This window comes from Rattus norvegicus, chromosome 4, assembly GCF_021556685.1.
Source record: "Rattus norvegicus strain SHRSP/BbbUtx chromosome 4, alternate assembly SHRSP_T2T, whole genome shotgun sequence".
NCBI classification, from domain to species: domain Eukaryota; kingdom Metazoa; phylum Chordata; class Mammalia; order Rodentia; family Muridae; genus Rattus; species Rattus norvegicus.
In genome coordinates, this window is record NC_141537.1 from 85,615,424 (window position 1) to 85,637,207 (window position 21,784).

Here is a 21,784-nt window from a genome sequence, read left to right on the forward strand (position 1 = left end):
TCCCAGTAAGCTCAGTCATGGTGGTTTTGGATAGGCCTCCCTGAGGTGCTGGCTTTCTGGGAGCCCTGGTCAGTTCCTCCCCTTCCTCCTCATATGCTGACCTGGAGGTGGAGGAAGATCTGTCTCTGACCCCGTGAACATGCTAGGTTCTAGCATGGGTTCCTCAGGCCTTCCGGACCCTACCAGGGTTTTCTCAGAGTTGGGGTTGGGGAATTGGGGGGCACACATGGCCTGTAGGGACAGATCTGACTTAACCTCTGCATTTCTACTCATGTTCTCTCTCTTTCTCTCCCTCTACATACAGTCTGGATGACAGAAACCATAGGTAAGAGGCCCCCTGGGAGGACAAAGAGAGTTTCATTAGCCAAGCAGAAGCCCAGCCTGAGGAGAACAATGCCCCTGGATGCTGGAATGACGGGGTAGCAATCATGGCAGGATCATCAGGGATCAGCTTCTTCCCTCCTCCCTAGAATTTGGCCTTCCTGAAGGGGGTAAGAGGGATGGAAGACACAGTGTTTGGCTTCAAGACTCTTTCAAGCTGGGTCATGTGTTTGAATCACCAATGGAGAGATTGGAGAGAACCAGTCTGTATGTTTTGCACAATGGTGCATGCATATTCCTACATGCAGGATGGCCCTGTTCCTGAGTTCGCACAGACCCTGTCATCCCAGCAGCTATGAGGTGGGAACGTACCTAAAAAACAAAAGACCAGAAGAGAACTAAAGGCAGATTATGCAGACAGGACAGGAAGGAGATCAGGGCAGACTTCCTGAAGGAGGTGGCACTTCAGCTTTGAAATAGGATTTTGAAAAGTTGAGAGGAAATGGCGTTAAAATGTCTAGGCCATCTTTAGATGCATGTGAGAATAAAGGTTATGGTGTGGAGAGAAACCTGTCTACAGATAAAGTTTTTGGGCTCCGGGGGTCCCTTTGATGAAAAACAGACTTGGGGTAGAGGCAGGGCTTGAACTTCAAAGAAAAATCTCAAGCCCCAGGCTTATTCACTCTGCTTCCTCTCTCCATAAAGGCTCTCTGGTTGGGGGGGCGGGACCATGCTACACACCACTCTGAGCATCTTAGCCCTGCAGCTGCTGCTTTGGTGAGACTGGTGCTGCCAGAGCCAGTGTGCCAGAAGAGGGATGTGTGGCTCCTGAGATTCAGCCTCTCGATCCCCTGCCCACACTCCACAGACTGGGCAGCCCTAGCCTTTGCGGATGTGGCACAGCATTCTGACTGACCCATGTTTGTGTTTTGCAGGAGATTCTGGTTTTGCCGATAGTAATTCCTTGGAGATCACAGGTGAGGGGTGTGCTGGAGTCACCTTGGGCTGGTGGGGTGGAGGGCAGCTGCTTTGTAGTGCGGCTTTCTCCTCTGTGTGCTCTAGAGTGCGCGTCTTCTCTGACAGGGCTGTGTATTGTCTTAGAAGATGGTACCCAAGTACCCAGGGAGAAGATGGTACATCTATCATGCCTGTAACCATGTGCTGTGGGGGAATCATGGGTATCCTGGGGCCCATCATGGGTTGTAGGTGGTTTGTACTACAAGGTGTTCGGTGGTTTCGAACTTCCCATAGAGGTTCTCAGGGTTCAGCTTTGCACTCCAGTCAACTGCATGAGGCCAAGCCATGCACTACTCTGAGCATCACAGCCATTCAGTCGCAACTCTGGTGAGACTGGAGCTGTAAGAGGCAGTGTGCCTGGAGGATGCATGGCCTCCTTATCCCAATCCCCCGCTCTGCAGACTCAGTAAAGTGCAGATTCTGGGGTCTCACCCGAGTCTCTGATTTAGCTAGCTGGATCGAGACTAGATGCTTGGCCACCATATCTAGGTGATATGGTGGGACAATCTCAGAGAGCATGTGATGATCCTCTGATAATGCTGGAGAAAACAGTCTAGTGAAGGAGATGCAGTCATGCAAGGTTCAGCAGTCTGGAGAGCACTCCATCTTCCGGAGATTTCTATCAGAACAATATTCATAGGGCAATTTTGGGAACAAAAACATTTATGTTTTTCTGAGCCCACATCGTGTTATTATGATAATAATAAAGAGGGAAAATAAAAGAAAGGAAATGGCTCTCCCCTCTAGGAAGCTTTTTTTTTTAAAAAGTGATTTTCAAATTTCTGCACCCTTTGTCTCTCTCTTCCTCTTACCTCTGCGAGGTAGGCAAGGCAGCGTTAACTGCAGCCCAGGGAGGGCAGTGACTCCTCTACTCTGGCTCCAGTTGAGGTGGGGGGAGGCATTCAGACATTCTGAACTTTCAGGGGCCTTGCAGGGAGGTTGCCAGCAGCAGCCAGAGACAAACTTTTCTGAAACAGAGACAACCTGGTGAAATGGCTAACGGTGATGCAGGCTGCTGGAGTCCCTTCTTGGCTTGTGTCACAGGTGTCAGACTGTGGAGAGTCTCCCAGGGCAGACTGTCCTTCTGGGCAGGCTCCCTGTTCTGCCATTCCTCCCACGGAGGGTATGGCCAACTCTCGTACACCTTCTGAGTCCACCAGCAGGATTAGGATGCTGGGTATAAAAGAGATGGGGTAGCCAGGCAGTGGTGGCTCACACCTTTAATCCCAGCACTCAGGAGGCAGAGGAGGGCCAGCCTGATTTATAGAATGAGTTCGAGGAGAGCAAGGACTACACAGAGAAAATGTCTCAAAAAATGAGGGGTCTTTCCCCCTCTCTTCTCTTCTGCACTTACCCATTGTCTCCTTGTTGAGCTTCCCAGAGACTACCTTGATCACAGAGAGCAGGATCTGTCCAGCAGTGTATGCTCCAAACTCCCTGTCCACAGAGGTCTCTTACCGTATACTCGTCACTCGCCCCTGAAACCCATTGACTGTATCACAGACTCCAGGATGAGGCTCCCAAATCTGCACTTTACCAAGCCCACAAGGTGGCTAGAGGTGTACAACTGAAATTTGGAAAACCTCGATTCTGTCTCTGAAGATTTTAAATTATCTTGAATCCTGTTCCTTTCTATTTGTTTTAAGAGATTGGCAGCTCTTGGGCGGCTAGATAGGGACAGATATCTGGGGCCGTAATCAGGTGCTAGCTAGAAGAAAAGGCTTACTTGCTTAGTGCTCCCTGGACCTTGGTGGCTCTCACCAGCTCAGGAGAATGATATGATACCATTCAAGGCTGAAGAAACCCACTTATGTGAAAAATAGCCTGCACTCTGTTTTGCAGGCAGCAAGCGCCTCTTTCTGTACCTGTGACTGCTCTGTCCCTCCAGCATCCCACACAATGAACTTTATATCAATCCAAATAGAAGAAATGCACATTGGTTGATGGGAAGCAGACGACAAAACTCTGAAAGGCAAAAATAAAACACCAAACAAAACCCCATTGAGTTTGTATCTTTGTAAGGTTGGCAGTAAGATAGAGTATGGCTGGGTTTGCTAAAAAGCAATGAAGCCAGGTGCCCCCAGTGGGGTGAGACGTTACAACTGCTGGTAGACACAGAGCTCTGAGTTCGAATGTGCCAAATTCTCACCCTGCAGTCACCCAAGAGGCTTTGAAAATACTGAATGCTTTGTTAGGGATCCAGGGTTGGTCTTGAGAGTAGCATTTGTGACAAGTTTCTAGGTGGTTCTGTATGTTGCCATTTTGAGTAGTGCTGATCTTGGGTCCTGAGGTGGGCTCCAGATCGTCTTCTGGTGAGCGTTGGGGAGTATTACAGGAGAGATACAGACATGCTAGATTCTCGATTAAAGGATTGGGTTGTTCATTCGTCCGATTCTCCATTCCCCTTGCTGTGAGTGAAGATGAGTGCCAGGTCTTCAGCAGTCACTCTATCTCGTACCTTTTAGCTTGAGGCCCCAGTAGAACACATGGGCTTTCAGGAAGTCCCACTAGGAAATCATTTTCAGGGTCATTTTAAGCCATTCACATGCCTTGCCTAGTTTTCTGTTCTCTGCAGACATGGGGGTCGTGGGCCGGAACTGCACAGAGGACGGCTGGTCGGAGCCCTTCCCCCACTACTTCGATGCTTGTGGGTTTGATGATTATGAGCCTGAGTCTGGAGATCAGGTAAGTGAGGTGGTAGGTTAATTTGAGGAGATCAGGGCTCTGGGTGGCACTCATGAGCACCTGCCTGCTGTATACTGAGCCTGGAACTTGGAGGGCAGGATGTTCATTCACCCTGCTGGGTTCTGTCCCCACAAGTCTTACAAGTCCCATCGACCCTGGCTACTTTTCCAGGACACTGTCCTCCAGATAGCCCAGAATCTGATGACTTAATTCTGGGTCTAGCAGGAAGCTTCCTCAGTCTAGGACTGCATTCTGGTCTGATATCAGCACCCTTGCCTTCAGTACATTCTGAACAGGTTTAGAGTACTGACCCTATGCAGAGAGGGACAGACATCCAGCCAGGAGTGGAGTGATGGCAGAGAGAGGGGAGATGTTGGGTCTGGTCTGGGACACTGGGTGTGGGTCCTAAGGGTGCAGTGACTGGTCCCAAGCAGAGCCCTGCATGTCCTGTGCCCTGCTCCAGGATTATTACTACCTGTCGGTGAAGGCTCTCTACACAGTCGGCTACAGCACTTCCCTCGCCACCCTCACTACTGCCATGGTCATCTTGTGCCGCTTCCGGTGAGAGCCCAGTAGTGTTAGAGCCAGAATTGTCCATCCCGTCATCCCTGAAAAGTCCCTTGGAAGGCAGGCCCTGTCCCTAGAACAGCTGATGGGAAAGTGGCCTGAGAGGGCAGCTCATGTGTCTAGGACCACACAGTCAGGCATAGTCCCTTCCAGAAATTTCCTTTGCTTGCTTTAATCTTCCCAGTCTAGGTAGAGAGGCTTCAGGAGGGAGAAGTGTGGCCAGCGGATGACCAGGGTGGGGAAAGCAGAGGATTATCAAGGTGGGAGAGAAGGGTGGTCTGGGAGAGGGACCCCCATTAAGACAAGCCCCGCCCTGAGGGTGTGAAGCACTGAGAACTCTTGGCCTCCCCATCCTGGTCCACGCAGGAAGCTGCATTGCACTCGCAACTTCATCCACATGAACCTGTTTGTATCCTTCATGCTGAGGGCTATCTCCGTCTTCATCAAGGACTGGATCTTGTACGCCGAGCAGGACAGCAGTCACTGCTTCGTTTCCACCGTAAGTGAGCCAAGCAGCCCAGTACCCTGGGACTCTGCTCTGTTAACCCCCTTCGGGGTGTGTATCCCTGCTGGTGAAGGTCTCATCCCCCGTCATGTGAAGATTCAGAAGGGGTTACTGTAGCCAGTTTGTAACCTCACTCTAACACAGAACACAGCCAGGCCCTCAGTCTTGTTCTTGGGCCAGGAAGGTTAGGTGAGAATGAGGCTCAGAGAGGGATTAACTAGTCCCTTGGCATGCTACCAGTCAGGTGGCATTCTAGGTGCCAGCTGGCCGGGGTCTTCGTCGGTGCCTTCCCAAGCACAGATGTGTGAAGGAGGTATATGCAGAAAGCTGGCTTTTGATACTCTGGGGTAAGAACAGAGTGGACTTGGGGGCTTCACTAGGAGGACATGTTTGAGAAGAGATTTTCCAGGACCAAGGTATGTCTCCCCCTTTGATGTGTAAACAGCCTCCTGTGGGGAATGCCTATAGTTTTAGGCTTTGAGAGACCTGAGGCTGAGTAGCCAGGGCCAATAGGCCTCAGCATTTCCCCTCACCCTGTGGGGCTGGGGCAGGGAGCTCAGCCTTCTTCTCTGGCTGTCTCTGTAGGTGGAGTGCAAAGCTGTCATGGTTTTCTTCCACTACTGCGTGGTGTCCAACTACTTCTGGCTGTTCATTGAAGGCCTGTACCTCTTTACACTGCTGGTGGAGACCTTCTTCCCTGAGAGGAGATATTTCTACTGGTACACCATCATCGGCTGGGGTAGGTCACTGGCTGGGTCAGGATGGGCTCAGGCCACTCAGTCAGCTGTGTCCTTGGTCCAGGCTCTAGGAAGTATCAGATAATGGACCTGTCTCTAGACTGCAGGCTTCTTTTTAATTCCAGAGCTTCTACTTTTTAAACTTTCTTTCTCTGAGGGAGAGTTATACTCAGGAATCATTGTTAGGAGAGCAGAGGGTCTGGCACTGGGGGAAATGGAAAGTATGGGAAAAGCTGGAGTATGTGGGATAATAGGGTCCCCAGGAACCCCAAGACTAAGAGTGTCCTGGACAAATTGGGCTTCCTTTTCTTGCCCTCCAGGGACACCTACTGTGTGTGTAACAGTGTGGGCTGTGCTGAGGCTCTATTTTGATGATGCAGGGTAAGTATAACCAGAAAATCAGGCCTTAGTACAGAGTCTATTTCATGCATGGGTTTCAGTGCCTGCCTGGCTTCATGTGAACTCCCCGACGCGTTGCTCCAACTGAAGTTCAACCTTGGATACCACCTGAGTCCTCACCGTATGGGACCAGTCCTGTCTCAGCCCTAGCCCAAAGCCTGGTCCCAGGCCCTTCCTCAGCCCTGCCACCCCTGGTGGTTAGCCTTGTTTTAATTGACAATCCAGCAAGAGAGTGGGTAAATTCTGAGCCCATCTACTTGGGGGCAGCTTCTGGGGAAGCTCTGAACATCAGGTATCCTTTGGAGGACAGGAGGAACAATGTTAAGGGTGAGATCACTCTTAACCCCAAGGACCCCAGATCTGAATGGGAGACTTGTCCTTTCCTAGGATCCCACTATGACCCTGATTCTTGGGCTCCAGTCTCTGCCATGACAGGAACAGAGAGAAAGAGCAATCCTTGGGTGAGGGATCTTCTAGCCAGCCTACCTCTACGTTTAGGTTTCTCTGGTCAGGGGTACACAGATGGTGAGAAGAGCAGGCACCCTGATAGTCATGTGCTGCTCTGCAGGGATCTGCTATGATTTCTCCTCTTTGCCCATCTTTCAGATGCTGGGATATGAATGACAGCACAGCTCTGTGGTGGGTGATCAAAGGCCCCGTGGTTGGCTCTATAATGGTGAGTATCCTTGGGGCAAAGAGGGGAGGCAGAGCAGACAGAGAACATATAGGGAAGAGAAAGAAAGGGTCTTTGTCACAGCTGTATTATATTCTGTAGCAATGGTGCACACACTATTCAGTTAGTGCCCTAGTGTTAGGCAAGCATTTTATTCCATTTTCAATCCGTACGGAAGCTGCTGCTACTAGGAATAATTTCATGCATACTCGTGGGCATTTGTATGTACTTTTCTTTAAAACAAATCTCTAGATGCAGAATTGCTGGTCAAACAGGTATAAATTTAACATTTCAGATCTTGTAGCATTTCGTAAATATGCTTTAACAATTCACATCTCCTTTGGAAAGGTGACTCCATTCCCCAGTGTACTCCCAGTACTGTCGTTTGATGGTGTACGGTCCTGTGGAGGGTGAGGGTGGTTTCTGAAGGGCGTATTGGTAGTGTTTCTGAGCACTCACTGCTAAACAGCGGGACATTACTGGGAACTTTCTTTCGTGCTGTCCTCTAGCAGATTGTCTTTTTGATCAGCTGAGGAGCAGTGACTCTTCTTCCATACTTGGTCACGTCCCCGGGCCAGCATGACTTCCCTGCACTGGGATCCTTGGGCTTCCCCTCTCTTATTGTCAGCCTTATTTCTTATTTATGGCGGATTTCCAACAGCATGAGCTGTGCAAATCTCCTCTTAGTTGCTTCATGGTACTGTTGTGGTTTAGGTTATCGGGATGTATCTTTAAGAAAGGATCTGTTTAATCTTTGTCTTTACTAAAATGCTATTTTTCTACATCTTTATTTTGGATGGCTGCAAATTTCCTATTCTCAGTCGCTTTACAGAATCCTATATGCTGGGAAGTTATTTATCACAAACATGTGCACACTGTGGGTCGGAGACCTTTACTCTCCTGTTACTAATATGTCTGCCCAGGGGCAACTGTGCTGGAAACTGTGACCCTGTATGTTTTACCACGTTATATACACATTTCTCACTTGCCCTGTTGACATATTTTTTTTCACATCCACTTAGTCAGGTAGATTTTTTGAACAGGAAGTGATTTAACTTTATGTTCAACTTGCAAGAAAAGGTCTGGTGGAGATCTGCATTGAATTATATACCAATTTGGAGGAAAATTGATTTTCTCCAAGAATACAGCAAAACGCCCTGTCTGTTTAGTCTTTCTTGCTGCCATGTTGCTCCCTCTGAGATGTTCTCCAGCCCAGGCCCTGGTTGAGTCTAGGATCTTTCCTTCCCTGTATTGTCTGGAGGGTGACTGGGCCCATACAGGGAAGCGATCAGTTTTTGTGATTTCTTGGCTTAGTTACATTTTTGAATTCTCTTAAGAGTTTAATCCCCCCTTTTTTTATTTGGTTCACATGGGGTTTCTACATAGAAGATTATGCAACCTGTAAGTGAAAACAGTCTTTTGCCCATCTTTCCCAATGTTTGTTCCTTTTATTCCTTGTTTTTATGGAGGACAATATTTGCTCTGGTTTTTGGCAGTTGTCTTGCATGCAATTGGGCAAGTTTCTCTTCCTGGTTGGCTTTCGTGTGTGTTATAAAACCAAGCACGGGTATTTCATTTTATCAGATGTGCTGAAGAGATCATGTTCCTATGACAGAATAGAATAAATGTACTATTTCAGTTTTTCTCCAGTGTTGTGGATATATTTACCTGGATTTGGGCATGCGCGGCTATGTCTTTGGGATAAATTGCTGGGAACAGGATTCTGAGACACAGAGTGTGTGCACTTACTGTTCTCATGGCTATGGTCAGGGAGCGAGAGGCTCACTTCCTGTGCTCCTAGGTCTATGCTGATGCTTTTATTACTAAATATTTGCCGCTCTCTCAGGGACGGTGGAGCCTGTTGTTTTCATGTCACAATAAGGAACAACGGTACATTTCTTTGTATTCTCAGGGTGAGATCTTTGTGGGAATGATCTGCCTGCTCTTTTCATGTACCCCCAACTTCTGTGTGTTAACGCTTTGCTTAAAGGATGTTCACTGTTTACCGTGTGTATTAAATGTCTCTGTGGGCTTGTTTTGTGTTCCTACATAGCTTTTGTTTTGTTTTGCCTTCTGAAACAGGGTTACCCTACATAGCCAAGGCTCATGATCTTCCTTTTACCTCCCCCTTCTTTGTCTGCTTTCATGCATGCATGCCTCTCTCTCTCTCTCTCTCTCTCTCTCTCTCTCTCTCTCTGTCTCTCTCTCTCTCTCTCTCTCTCTGTGTGTGTGTGTGTGTGTGTGTGTGTGTGTGTGTGTAGGTCAGAGACCAATCTCTGTTATTATTGAGAATTCTGGATTTTCTTTTGGAAAGCTTTCTCACTGGCTTGGTTTCCAATCCAGGATCTGCCTGTCTCTGCCTCTTCAGCCCTGGAATTACAAGCACATGCTGTCACACCTGTCTTTTCCCCGTATCTTAACCTGAGTCACCGCCGGAACCACACTCAGTTCTTACCCTTGTAAGGCTTTCCTGGCTGAGCTATCCCTCTGCCCCCTCTTTGTTTGTTTTTTTTTTGAAGTAGGATTTTTGAGAATTTTTTTGTGTTGGTGTGCTCTGAAACAATTGCACGACAGGGAAGCTGCCTTTTCTTTACAAGTTCGTAAGATTACCTGGGCCTGGTGCTTTGCGCGCTCAGACTTTGACGATGGTTAAACCTCCCGATGATGCCTTTGCTCTCGATGACGTCATTGCTCTACCTGCTTTCCACCTAGCTGTTGTTCAGAGACTGGCTTTCCTTTGGGGATGCTGATTCCATTCTTGCTCAGTTTAGTTTTCTGGTTTTGGTCAACGGTCTCTCATGATTTGAAACAGCCTGTTTATCTCTTGTCTTGTCCTCTTCCTCACCCCTAGATATTTAATTGTCCTTTCTCCTTGGCAATATTTGCTGAGCTAATTCTAGCATTAATTAGATGGCGGCAGGAGCAGAAACAAGCATGGCAGGGCAGGGGTGTGTTCCATTCTAACCGATCAACAAAGAAAAGAGCAAACAGGAGCTTTTCAGATCAAGCCTGCCGCTGCTTCCAGTTTCTTCCTCGTGACCTTTCACCTGCATCAGCTTTCCTCTACACTCAACGCGAGGACGGTCACTCGGATCGTTCCTCAGCTTTCGGTTGCTTAGCTGTTCTCAGTGGCTGTTGTTGTTTTTAAAGAACCATGTTGTTCTTTTCTTGAGGGTGACTTTGGCTCTGGCCCAGAGATGTCGCTGTGGCTGTGCCGTGTGCGTGCAGTCTTCTTGTTAAGCCTCCTTTGCATTTATTTGCAGCCCTCCCTCCCTCCTTTCTCAGTGCACACGCAGCTTCCCACTTTGTTTGGGCAAGCATCTGTCCCTGATGGCACACACTGCTGTCACTGTTCCCAGGCAGCCCTCTAATTAGGAATGCTGTGGCTGTTCCCTGTGTTCCACGGCTCTGAACGTGAACTTTCTCTCCCTACCCCCACCCCACCTCTTTCTCTCTGAGACAGGGTCTTGCTGTACATCCAAGGCTTCCCTGGAGGGCCTGGTCCTTCTGTTTGGGGTTCGCAAGAGCTGGGATTACAGACCAACATCAGCACCACCAGGCTGAGCTTGGGGTCACCTGTGCACCACCTCTTTTCCATCACCTTCCTATTTCTTTCTGCCTCAGACAGTGCTCGCCCCCTGGCTTACTCTCCATGCTCTCTATTTCCAGATCTTTGTGTAGAATTCTCTCTCTCTCTCTTTTTTTTCTTTTGGATGTTTGCCTTCATTTAGATGACTCAGTGAGAGGCCGAGAAGTCTGCAAGGGAACTTGCCTGGCTGGAGAGGGTCCTGTTAGGAAGTACCAGGCTGGGCGGAGATTTGAGTCTACTTTTCTTTCACTCCTCAGGTTAACTTTGTGCTTTTCATCGGCATCATCATCATCCTTGTACAGAAGCTGCAGTCCCCAGACATGGGAGGCAACGAGTCCAGCATCTACTTGTAAGTATGTCATGTGGGATATGGGGATGCCACAGCCATTTCCGACCACATGGCCTGCACTCGGGTCACAGGCAGGACAAAACTTGAACTCTGCTGGCAGGTTGACCTAGCATGGGCAATTGCAAGATTTCTTCCTGATTAAAGTGCCTGTGAACTACAACTGCCCTCCCAGGCCTGAGCCAACCCAGAGCTCCTCAGCTCCATAGGCATTACTTGGAAAGGGAGAGAAAGATTAACAGAAACTCCGCGATGGCAGGAAAATCAACGGAGAGCCCCAGATTCCCTGGGGTAGCTAAGGCCTTGGTTGTTTAGAAGCTGGCTTTCCTTTGGGGATGCTGATTCTGTGGGAAGATGAGCAGATTGGAGGCATGGCTGTGATAGGCCACACCCCTTCATCCACTGGGCAGAAGCTTCTAAGTGCCTGGCAGTCAGCAGGGGGGCCGTCTCCTTGGCCATACACTGCATGGGGATTCTCTTTCATGTAGCTTGCCTCAGGACAGCTCTGTCTTCATATCTGTCTGGTTTTCTGCCTCAACCCCTTTAGTCCCTATCAGAGGAGCTGATTGCTACTGAGTTTAAAAAGGCTTCCTTCTGCTGTGCTTATGGACATTTGTGTTCCAAGAACTAGTTTTTCAGTTGCTGCCCCTAAAATACAGGACCACCTCAATCCGAGCCCTGTCCCATTCTAAATCAGACAGAGCTCCTGCCGCCTCACCCTTTGGGGCTCAGGAACGGACTCTAGTGTGCAGAGACACTTCTGATGCCAAAGAGAAAAGTCATGGGCTCTCATAGCATAACTGGGGTCTTCCTTAGAGACCCAGCCTGATGCTTACAACCTTCATGGCTTCCCCGAGGAAAATGAGGGGGACCACGGAGAGAATGAAGCAGAGGGCTCCAATAGCCATTCTCTTAGGGAGAGAATGAACTCTGCAAAGAGATTGAGTGCCAGATCCTCCTCAAGGCTCCTTTGAGGGGGAATGGAGTTGCCTTTGGTCCATTGGTTGGTCTAGTTGGCTGGATAACCCCTCTCCTCATGTGCCGGTGGTTAGCACAGGGCTTTCATTGTGTAGCATATGTTCTCTGCCTCTGTAATAATGGCGTGACATTGAGAAAGGACAATGCTGTGGCTATTTTGCTGCCCATCCCATCCCTCTTTCATGTTTTTGTCCTATTTATTTATTTATTTATTTATTTATTTATTTATCAACCATTTATTTTTCTACTCTTTCATGTTTTTCAGTTTTCAGGTACTTATTTATTATTTTTAACCAACCCTTACTCATCTGTATCTGTGATGTAATAAGAAGTTATTCTTTGATATATGCTATGACTTCTGGCAGGGCAATAGTTCTGTTGTTCCTTGCCCTGCCCTAGAGAATTAACCTTGTCCCAGAGAGTCACCAAACAGCCCCCTTGCTCCCTTCTCCCACCTCCCTGTCCAATGTAGGAAGTTGAAGTCACGCCTTTTGCTCAGCCTCAGTTTCTCTTGCTTGCCTGTGAACTGGCTCCCCTACCGACTGTAACCTCTTGCAATTGGGACTGGTGAGAAGCTAAGGTGGTCTCATTCTCTCCTGAGCACTGCCAACCTTCCTCGGTTTCCTCTCCATCCTGGTAGGATTTGGGTCTTCTAAGGCCTCTGAGCCATCTTCTTTGGGCTGAATGAGATTTCTCCTGCTTCTCCTGACTTTGCCTATGTTGAGACATGCACAGGGGCACAGCCTTACTAAATAAGGATGCTCTGGGAAGTCTGATCACACACTTGCCATCTCAGATGCCCTGCCCCAGACATCAACAATTACTCCTGGCTGATGGGAAAGAACAGTGGGCCTTCCTAATGCATGGGTGAGAGCCGCTTGTGATTAGCACGCGTTTATGCTTATATTTGATGCTTTCCAGAATTTAAAGCAGCAGCTAGCTGGTTTACTTCTTTAATGTAAAAACCGCACAGGCTTAGCCAGGGCTATTTGGTAGCAAAAACTAAACCTATGATTGCCTCCAGCCCCAAAGATTAAAATCATAGGTGAATGATGTCTGTAATCTAGAATAAGGCTCGACCAGGGACCAGCTTGCTCCTGTTGGATTCAGCCATATGTCTTGTGTCACCAGGGTCAAGGAGACCATGTTGATCCTGGTGACAAAGCCTCAGAGCTGCAGAGCATGTAGAAACACTTGCACACAGATGCTCACAGACAATATAGTGCTATGGCAAGTTGGGCAAGCCATCACCAAGTAGAGGCCTCTTTTACAGCAGAGGACACGAGTGTTCCAGGCAGCTTGGTGAATCCTGCAGGAAGGAGCTAGGCTGTGGCCACAGTGCATGCCATCAGCATTGTGCTGTCCTTCCCTCATAGGCTCTAGATGTCCCCCCATATAGAAGTACTCTACTCCAAGGGCTTTAGGGGAGCTGGCTCTAAGGGACCGCTCCTGTACTGGGGAGGAGGGAGAACCTGGGGTGGGTAGGGCTTGGTGGGAGATTCCAGGGCTGTGCCTGGGGCCCCAGATGTGTGTATTCTGGTGTTAAAGTCCCTCCTGGTCTGCCCACAATAGCTCTCTGGTTTTTTCCTCTGTTTCCAGAACAAATTTAAGACTGAGAGTCCCCAAGAAAACCCGAGAGGACCCCCTGCCTGTGCCCTCAGACCAGCATTCACCCCCTTTCCTGTAGGTTGGTTCCAGCCATTCAGATGCTAAGGGTTTGTTCACTGTCAACCAATGTGCTCCTGGCTCAGCCTTGAAGGATCTGCTGGATGGGCGCCTTTCGGAGGGCGGGGCGTCTGGACCTGCCTAGGGTCATCAGGGGCTCAGATTAGGGCTGTGCAAACCTTCAGTTCTGGGCTGGGCAGGGTTAGTTTGATTTGGCCCAAAGCCTGAGTTTCTGCTAGCCACAGTTCCCTGTCTCTGGAGGGTGGAGAACAAGGTTTTCTGGAAGACTCAGAGTGAGCAAGGACTGGTTCACGCCAGTCATGGGCAGCTCGGCTTCATTCTTATTGCCCATGACCTGCTCTACTCTTGAGGTGGGCATTGGAATCTACTTCTTGGGTCTGAGGTGGGGAGGGGAAACCTATGTGTAACTTCCTCAGGGATTCCTCCTGCACCTCCCTGGACAGGCTTTGTGTCACAGAAAGCCTTTTTAATCAGGGTGTCCAGCAAGGGCCTTTGCCTACAGGTTTATTCCCTGCCTTCCAGTCCCTGCGCCCTGTAATGCCCACCTTATTGAGGAACATCTGCCCCCTCCCCCCACCCCAGAGTTTTGTTGGGATGATTTAGTGAATTTGTTATCCTAAAAACCCTGGAAAAGAAAACTGCCCACTAAGTCAGTGGCCACAGAACCTTGAGCCTGGTGTGGACCCCCTCTGGGAGCCCAGGCTCATCTTGCATCCCTGTTGGAGGAGGAAGTGGTGTTGAGCCCTACTCCAGCAGGGATGCTATTTCTGAGAAATACTTCCTGCAGACCGGGCAGAGTTCTGAAGATGCAGGTGAGTGTAGTTAGCACCAGGAGACCACCGTACCCTGTAGACTGCCCAGGAAGCAGTGTTACATGAATCCCTAGGGTCAGAGGTGGGGAAGATGGGAATGCTCTCTGCACAGGGCACAGGCTGGTGTCTGTCTACTGTCCTACTGGATGTTTCCTGGAGCTGTAGTCCAGCCAGCCCTTCACATAAAAGGCTCCGTGGAAACCGTATGCCAAATCACCAGGTACAGACATGAGAATTGAGATCCTGGAATAGCCTTGCCCTTTCTACAGATGAAGAGAAGCCATGTTAGGTTGGGCCTGGAAGTTAAGGCTCCCTGACCTGCAGATGGGGCTCTGTACCAACCACTAGCCAAATCCCCACAGTGCAGCAATTCCTACTGACCCCCAGAGGTCTCTGTCTCCCGTCTCAGGGCAGCCCACCTAGCTCACTTCTGAGTTTCCTGTGCTTCCCAAGGCTCAGGGTCACCCTCCAGGTTGACCTCGGTGTATCTCTAGATGAGACCTTGCTCCCTTCTTGCTTAATTGTCCTGGGAGTTCCATGCTTGCCTTTCTCACGCTCCAGGTCAGCAATTCTGTCACAGCACATACTGTTGCTCTTCAGCAAGTCTGTTTGTAAGTCCTGCAGGCCAGGGACAGGGACTTGGGAGAGGGTCTCTTCCCCTCTTTCTCTGGAGATAGTCTCCCCTGAGATCCCTCTGATGTCACCCTTACTTTTGTTGCCCCTTTATATGACCCTCCTGTCCCATCCCAGTGAACGTGTTGTTAAATTGTCCTTTTGCTATTTTCAAAACAATTTAAAGGAAAGTCAGAAGAGCCCATGTTTACTGTAGGATGCCATGGATTCCCCAAAAGGGAGGGACATGGGAAGTGCTGGGGGAAAAGGATGGGTCTTGGGGGAGAAAGAATTCAAGGTGGTCCCAACTGAGCAACAGATATGTGGATATGCAGTGACTTGGACTGGCCCTGGCTCTGGTGTCTGCCTCAGCCAGGGTTGAAGGGTTGTTGGCCATTTGGTCTGGGCAAGGGAGATGATAAAGAAAAAATAGCTGCTGTTCTGTTGTACCTAGAGATCTCCCTTCTACACACACACACACACACACACACACACACACACACACACACACACACACACACACACAGCCCTACAAGAAACTTCTGAGATCCATGAATACCTTGCAATAGGGCTTCCCCAGTACATTCCCAGGCTGGGGTTGAAATGTGTCTCCTGAGCTGGTAGGTCATTAGGCCAGGGAGGCGCTATAGTCTGTTTCTTAGATGTGCTCAAGTACTGTTCCTGCTGCTGGTCTAGGGAACACTTGAGTAGCAAGGCATCGAATAACACCTACAAAGTGGGCCTCCAGCACCCACCAGCTTATGGGCAATATAAACTGAGCACCACAGGCCTGGAGAGAAACAGCCTTCTGGGCAGGCTGGGGTTTGTTTGGCTCATCTGGAAATCAGCAATCATGTTCTTGCCTCAGCAGAATAACATGTTCCCAGACTCTAGTTGCCTTTAGATCCACTCTCAGCTAGAGAGCAGGTCTTTGGACGTCGAGTATCTAACTGCGCCTGTGTACTTGTCTTCATTGGCATCTAATCCATCCACACGTGATTATGCATTCACTAGGCAGTATGAGGTGCCTCAGGTCCCCACGCTGAGATTACTTGTTATCTAAGGTGACATGACACTTGATCTCTGTTAGGAAAACTAGTGTCCCTGGGTTATGCCGGCTCAAGCACGAGCAGGATCAGAAAGAATCAGCAGAAGCAGGAGTGCATCTAGGTGCCTGTGTGAGCGAGGGCAGCGGGATGCACAGCCAGTCTGGCCCCTGTGCTATCTCCTCAAGGCAATGTGTTTCCTCAGGCTTTTGTTCTTCAGCCCTGTGCATATACCTGGATGGAACAGCCTAGCTTAGCACCGTCCTGTGGAACTCCACAAATGGCCTGTGTTTTTGTCTCCAGCAACATCACCACTAGCCACATGTGACTAGTAAGCCCTGTGACTAGAATACTGTGACTAGAATGATCAAGGAAGTAGAGTTTTCTTGCCATTGGATTTTGATTAATTTTCATTTCAATAGCCACATAGATCAGTGGCTACCTTAATAGGTAAATAGAGGTCTAGATTAATGAACAGTCCATTAAGCCTGGCCTCCTCCTGCTCTTCTGTGTGTGCTTATGCTGAGAGGAGGTGGGAGTGAGGTGAGGGGAGATAGTCAGAACACTCATGGTGATCTTTGCTACCAAGCCCAGAACTCTTCATGCCATAGCTATAGAACTCCACCGCCATGAGGTCTATAGCACGAATGTCCAGTTAAACATCTTACTGGGCAACCTTGGCAAAGCCATGCTCTCAATCTGGGGCTGATACCAGAGATGGCCTCTGACTTCCTGTCTGAATCCTGTATCAAACCTCATCTCCTGAACATATCTATCTTTTAATACTACTTGTCTACTAGTGGCCCCAGTTTGTGTGTGTGTTTGTGTGTGTGTTTGTGTGTGTGTGTGTGTGTTACAACCATGCACACACATGTATATTTATAGACATATATTCCCTTGTCCTTGGCTTCCCCATCCTCCTCTGGGTGACTTCCTTTAGCTTGTTTCCATTCCCTCACTTTTCTGCCCTCCTTGTGCCCTGTGAATTAAGTCTTCCCAAGTCCTCCTGAAGTTTCTTCATTGCCCAATGTCCCCAGCTGACAGAAGTGCTAATCTTGTCATACCCAGCAGCTGCGTGCAGAAATGCTACTGCAAGCCACAGCGGGCTCAGCAGCACTCTTGCAAGATGTCAGAACTATCCACCATTACTCTGTAAGTGTGTGTGGCCGTGGCTGTGGCCGGGTGTCCTGGAGGGGTGGGGGATTTGCATGTTGCTGTTGCTGCCACTGCCTTGTGCTTGTGTTCTGCCCGGCTGGAGGAGTGTGGAGAGCCACCCTGAGCCTCCCAGCCTACCCTATTCCTGGCCGTTGCATGTTGATATGTGTCTTGTGAGTTCTTTGCAGTCTTGTGGGTGGGGCTGGAGGGCATGTGGGTATTGGAGCTGTGGCACTGCAGGGAGATCTTGACTTCATGGCCACTGAGTCCTACCTCACTCCAGTCAGCAGTTAGTGGCTGTTGACAGAAGTGTGTCCTTCCTCAGGGCTTCACTTCTCTGCGCTTTGGTCTTGGCAACTGCAAAACTGTATAAACTCAGAGCTGGGATGAGCTCACCATGTGCTGAGCGAGTTATGTGCACCTTGGCTCAGGCTCAGTCTCCACAGGGATCCCATAAGGTGACTCCTTACACTGTCTCCATTCTATAGATGAGGAAACTGGAGCTGGTCAAGGTTGAGTAAGTTACATGGCTGGGAAGGCAAGGACAGAAACCTAGAGCATCCTAAGAATCACACTGCCACCTATGACACCCACAGAGTAGGAAGTGTGGCCTTTCTGGAAACCCACTGATAGTTTTGGTGGCCTGATCTTCTTGGGATTGTAGGACTCTTCTTCCTCCTGATGGCTCTTTGGGATAGAGGGGCAAAGGTAGAAGCCATGTCATGGTCTCTCTGGGTTAGTCACAGTTCAAGGCTTATCAGCTCAGAGGTCCACAGGTCCCACATACTGGCTTCATGAAACCTCCTCATCTGTCACCACTCCCTGTCTGCCAAAGTCCCCTGAGGTATCCCTGGCTGTCATTTCTGGACTATACCAGAGTAGCATCGGAGCTGTGAAATGGGAGATACTGCTCTTGGGCCGCACCCCGGTAACCCTCTATTCAGATCCACATCTGTCCTGTGTCTGGAAAAGGTCTGGCACTGACACTGAACCCAAGAGAGATAAAGCCATTATGAACACTGGAGAGGCCTGGCATTTGGTACCCAGGTTCTGGCTCAAGACCCTGGAGTGGGTCCACTCTAGAGGGGAAGCAGGGGAGGCAAGTAGGACCTGAGGCCCAGGGAAATGTTGAGTTTTAAGGATTCTTCTAGCTTGTGTGCCTGGGTAGTCCTGTTGCTCTTCCACAGAACAGGCATTTCCAGTGTGAACTATATGTGGACTGAAGATATTTTTGTGAAACCTAACAGATAAGAGAGGGGCCCTCTTCAGGGCCACTAGGTATGGACAGCAATGAGGACAGACTGTTAGGAACCCATGTGGACTCATTGCCAAGAGTCACTCAGATCCCATTGGCCTTGTCCTGGTCTAGGGACCCTCAGTGACTATAGAATGTGCTGTCTTTGAGCGAGGAGAGGACTGTGAGACCCACAATTGTAGACTTCCTAGTTTCTGGGCTGAACCTTCTCCTAAAGGTCACCTCAAGCTCATATTCCTCCTCTCCTCCCCAGCCCCTACTCCCTCCTCCTCCTCCTCCTCTTCCTCCTCCTCCTCTTCCTCCTCTTCCTCCTCCTCCTCCTCCTCCTCCTCCTCCTCCTCCTCCTCCTCCTCCTCCTTTTCTTCCCACTAATAGAAGCCAGGACATCAAGGTACTTATATAGAAGCTATCAAGTTGGCTTTTCTAGAAATCTGGATTCCAGCATTCAATGGAATCCTTTCTCCCAGTAAGATTCGAAGTGGGAGACGAGGGGCACATGGTAGATTTACTCCCAGTCAAATGGTTACCCTTATATATACTATCCACTTCTGAGGGCTAAATGGTGACAAGGTAGGGTGAAGCCAATGATCCCAGGGGGCTGGGTACAGCTGAGGGAAAAACATTCAGAGAGGAGAGCTTGGCTCTTTCGGGGAGGTTATAAGTGGTACAGGTCCTGGGAAGGGCAGAAATGGGTCCCCACTCTGGGAAGCCCCTGTAATAATTTACTCCCTCTGGACCAGCATTCCCAGCCCCTGTGAACCTGATGTCCTCACTGTGGACTTCTGCCCCTGAACAGAAGGGCCCTATCCCACTCTTGGCTCTATCCCGAGAGCTAAGAGTAGGAGAGGATCCCAGAAGAACTGGTGGACTCTCTTGCTGTCCCATTCTCAGGGTGGACTTCCTTCCCATCCATTTTTCACTTTCTGGGGTAGCAGCTCTTTCCTGTGCAGGCAGAATTTCTGTCCAGTCATCAAGTCCTTCCTTGAAACCCTCCCAAGTTCTTCCATATTATCATCAGTGATACACCAACTGTCCCTAGCTATACCCAGACACAGAAGAGCCCTATTCCCGTGGGTCTTAGGAGAGCTATTTTTGAGTTAATGTAGCTCCCTTATGAGACAGGATAGGTTTGCTTTGGCTCAAGACTCTGGAATCTTATCCTGAGTTTTCCTCTGACTTTACACATTACTCAGGGGAGCTCTCTAAATGCTACATTTTCAGTGGTCCTGCAGGATGCCAACTAGGTGCCCTGCAGACTGGGAAAGCCCACACACTGCATCCCAGGAACCCTGGGCACTAGTTGGCTCCCAGACCCCCTGCACCAGTTAAGGATACCAAGCAGCAGTCCATGAACAGGGGCACTGAAGGGTAGCTAGGGCCGATGGCAGGCCCTCTGCCCTCCATGCTCCCAAACAAGCCCTGCAGTCCCCAGAACAGATGTTTGCTTTTTCCTGACAGACGGCTGGCCCGCTCCACCCTACTGCTCATCCCACTCTTCGGAATCCACTACACAGTATTCGCCTTCTCTCCAGAGAACGTCAGCAAGAGGGAAAGACTTGTGTTTGAGCTTGGGCTGGGCTCCTTCCAGGTAGGCATGTGTATTTAGAGGGCATCATTTGTTGGAAGCTAAGCCCTGACCTCTGACCTGCTGCCACCTCTGTAACCTTGTGAACACCGATTTCTAACCTCAGAGTTTGTCTCTGGTATGAGTACTAGAGCAGATGTCCTGTATAGTCCTGTCTGCTGCTGTAAGAAGATGTAACAGAGTCTGTCTGTCGCTGTGCCTGCAGGAATCCTGATCCAGGACCCTGAGTGACTTGAGATGAGAGCTCTCCATAAAACCTAGGCATTAGGATCCTATGCTGTGTCCACCTTCTGACTTCAGCCAGATCTTTAAATGAATGGATACATGGGTACGGGTCAAGAGGAGGACCATCACAATGACATAGAAACAGGAAAAAGTAGATGGCTATAAGCAAGTGCACACCTCACAGCTAGAAAGTGAATGAAGTGGTTGTGGTAGGCTCTAAAGGGGAGGTGATCCCTCACTTGCTTAAATTAGCACTTGAGCTTGATGGCCAGAAAATACTCTGTGCAGTTGACTTGAATTTCAACTGCTGTTATTCTGAACTCACGTTCTTACTCTGATGAGACCGAGAGTCTTAGAGATGAAGTTCTGACCTAGAAATTGCAATCCAAGACGCCCATCTTTATATTTACTGGCAAATTCCAATCATCGTTCCTCTGGCATTTTTAAATGACAGCCCAAGGGCACTGAGGTGCTACAGACCTGGTTTTCGACATTCAGGAAAAGGTTGCTTTGTTTGGTGTAGAAGACCTAAATTCATATGCTTACCACACACACGTTGCTTTACTGGGTTCTGTATAGAAGCAGCTTGCCCAGGGAGGGCAGAAGAGGGAGTAGTGATGGGTGAAGGTGATATGAGTGTTCTGTCCTGAAGGAGTCCTGCTCCCAGGAGCCTGAACTAGTGGCTTTCACTGGAAAGGGCGAGTGACATTCATAGGAAATGGGATGAAGATGGTTTTTGGCAATGAGAAGTGTTTGTCTAAGTGAGTGTGAGATCCAAGATAAGGTGTTTCCAGTGGTGCTGGTCTATCAGCCATTTGGCCTCATGGAAGTGCCTGTCTTAGTGCATGACATACTCAGCCTCACCTCAGAGCCTCAGGCAGCTGTATCCTGTCTAGACTGCAGTGTTTTCTTCTTTCTGGTATCTTTTCCAGTGCCATTCCTCCCACATGCCCAGTGTGTCTGAGGTGTCTCTTGCTGGTAGACTTACGGTCATTTGTGTTCTCTCCCCAGGGCTTTGTGGTGGCTGTACTCTACTGCTTCCTGAATGGGGAGGTAAGACACAGTTTGGCCACCTTTCTCAGCAGTACAGGTAGGGTTCGTTGGGGAGAGACTGGGAGCAGATTTGTCGATGGGATCTTCCAGGTTGCCAGTACTGAGGGTAGGAAGTGAGTGACTTTGTTGTCAGTGTTATATGCTACCAACGTTCCCTGGCATCTCCCACCTCTTCCAGAATCATTCCACCTCCTCCAATTAAGGCTACAACTGTAGACAGAGTAGAGTACAGATACGGTGAGGGAACCATATCTGCTGAGAACACAACTCCAGGGCACACCTTCTCCAGAAAGCATTCCTTGGAGGGTAGGAGTGAGTACCTGTAGGCCATCAGGCTGTGGTGGGCCATGCTGCTGAGCCACAGTAAGCCAGCCTGTCTGTCTGTCCATCCTGCTAGAACAGAGCCTATGAAAATTTGGAAGAGAGCCTAAGGAGAGCTTTCCAGAGGAATTTCATTTTTAGAGCTGTCTTTCGGGGCTTCCTTGTTGCAGTAACCTCTCCAACCCAAATAAGCCTGTACAAAGAAAACACGACTCGA

General features: G+C 49.3%; 1 protein-coding gene across 12 annotated transcripts in view; it reads left to right on the forward strand.

Annotated features, from left to right (window-relative positions):
* Positions 1-21,784, forward strand: part of Adcyap1r1 (ADCYAP receptor type I) — a 49,085-nt gene that overhangs the window by 21,396 nt on the left and 5,905 nt on the right. For 4 of the 12 annotated variants that reach the window (XM_087655825.1, XM_087655826.1, NM_001270581.1 and 1 more), the window contains 11 exon segments: positions 305-325; positions 1,257-1,298; positions 3,914-4,023; positions 4,487-4,584; positions 4,957-5,089; positions 5,681-5,834; positions 6,153-6,213; positions 6,838-6,907; positions 10,751-10,842; positions 19,842-19,971; positions 21,205-21,246. In XM_087655825.1, coding sequence (XP_087511951.1) covers positions 305-325; positions 1,257-1,298; positions 3,914-4,023; positions 4,487-4,584; positions 4,957-5,089; positions 5,681-5,834; positions 6,153-6,213; positions 6,838-6,907; positions 10,751-10,842; positions 19,842-19,971; positions 21,205-21,246 — 953 coding nt within the window. 12 annotated transcript variants of the gene reach the window in all.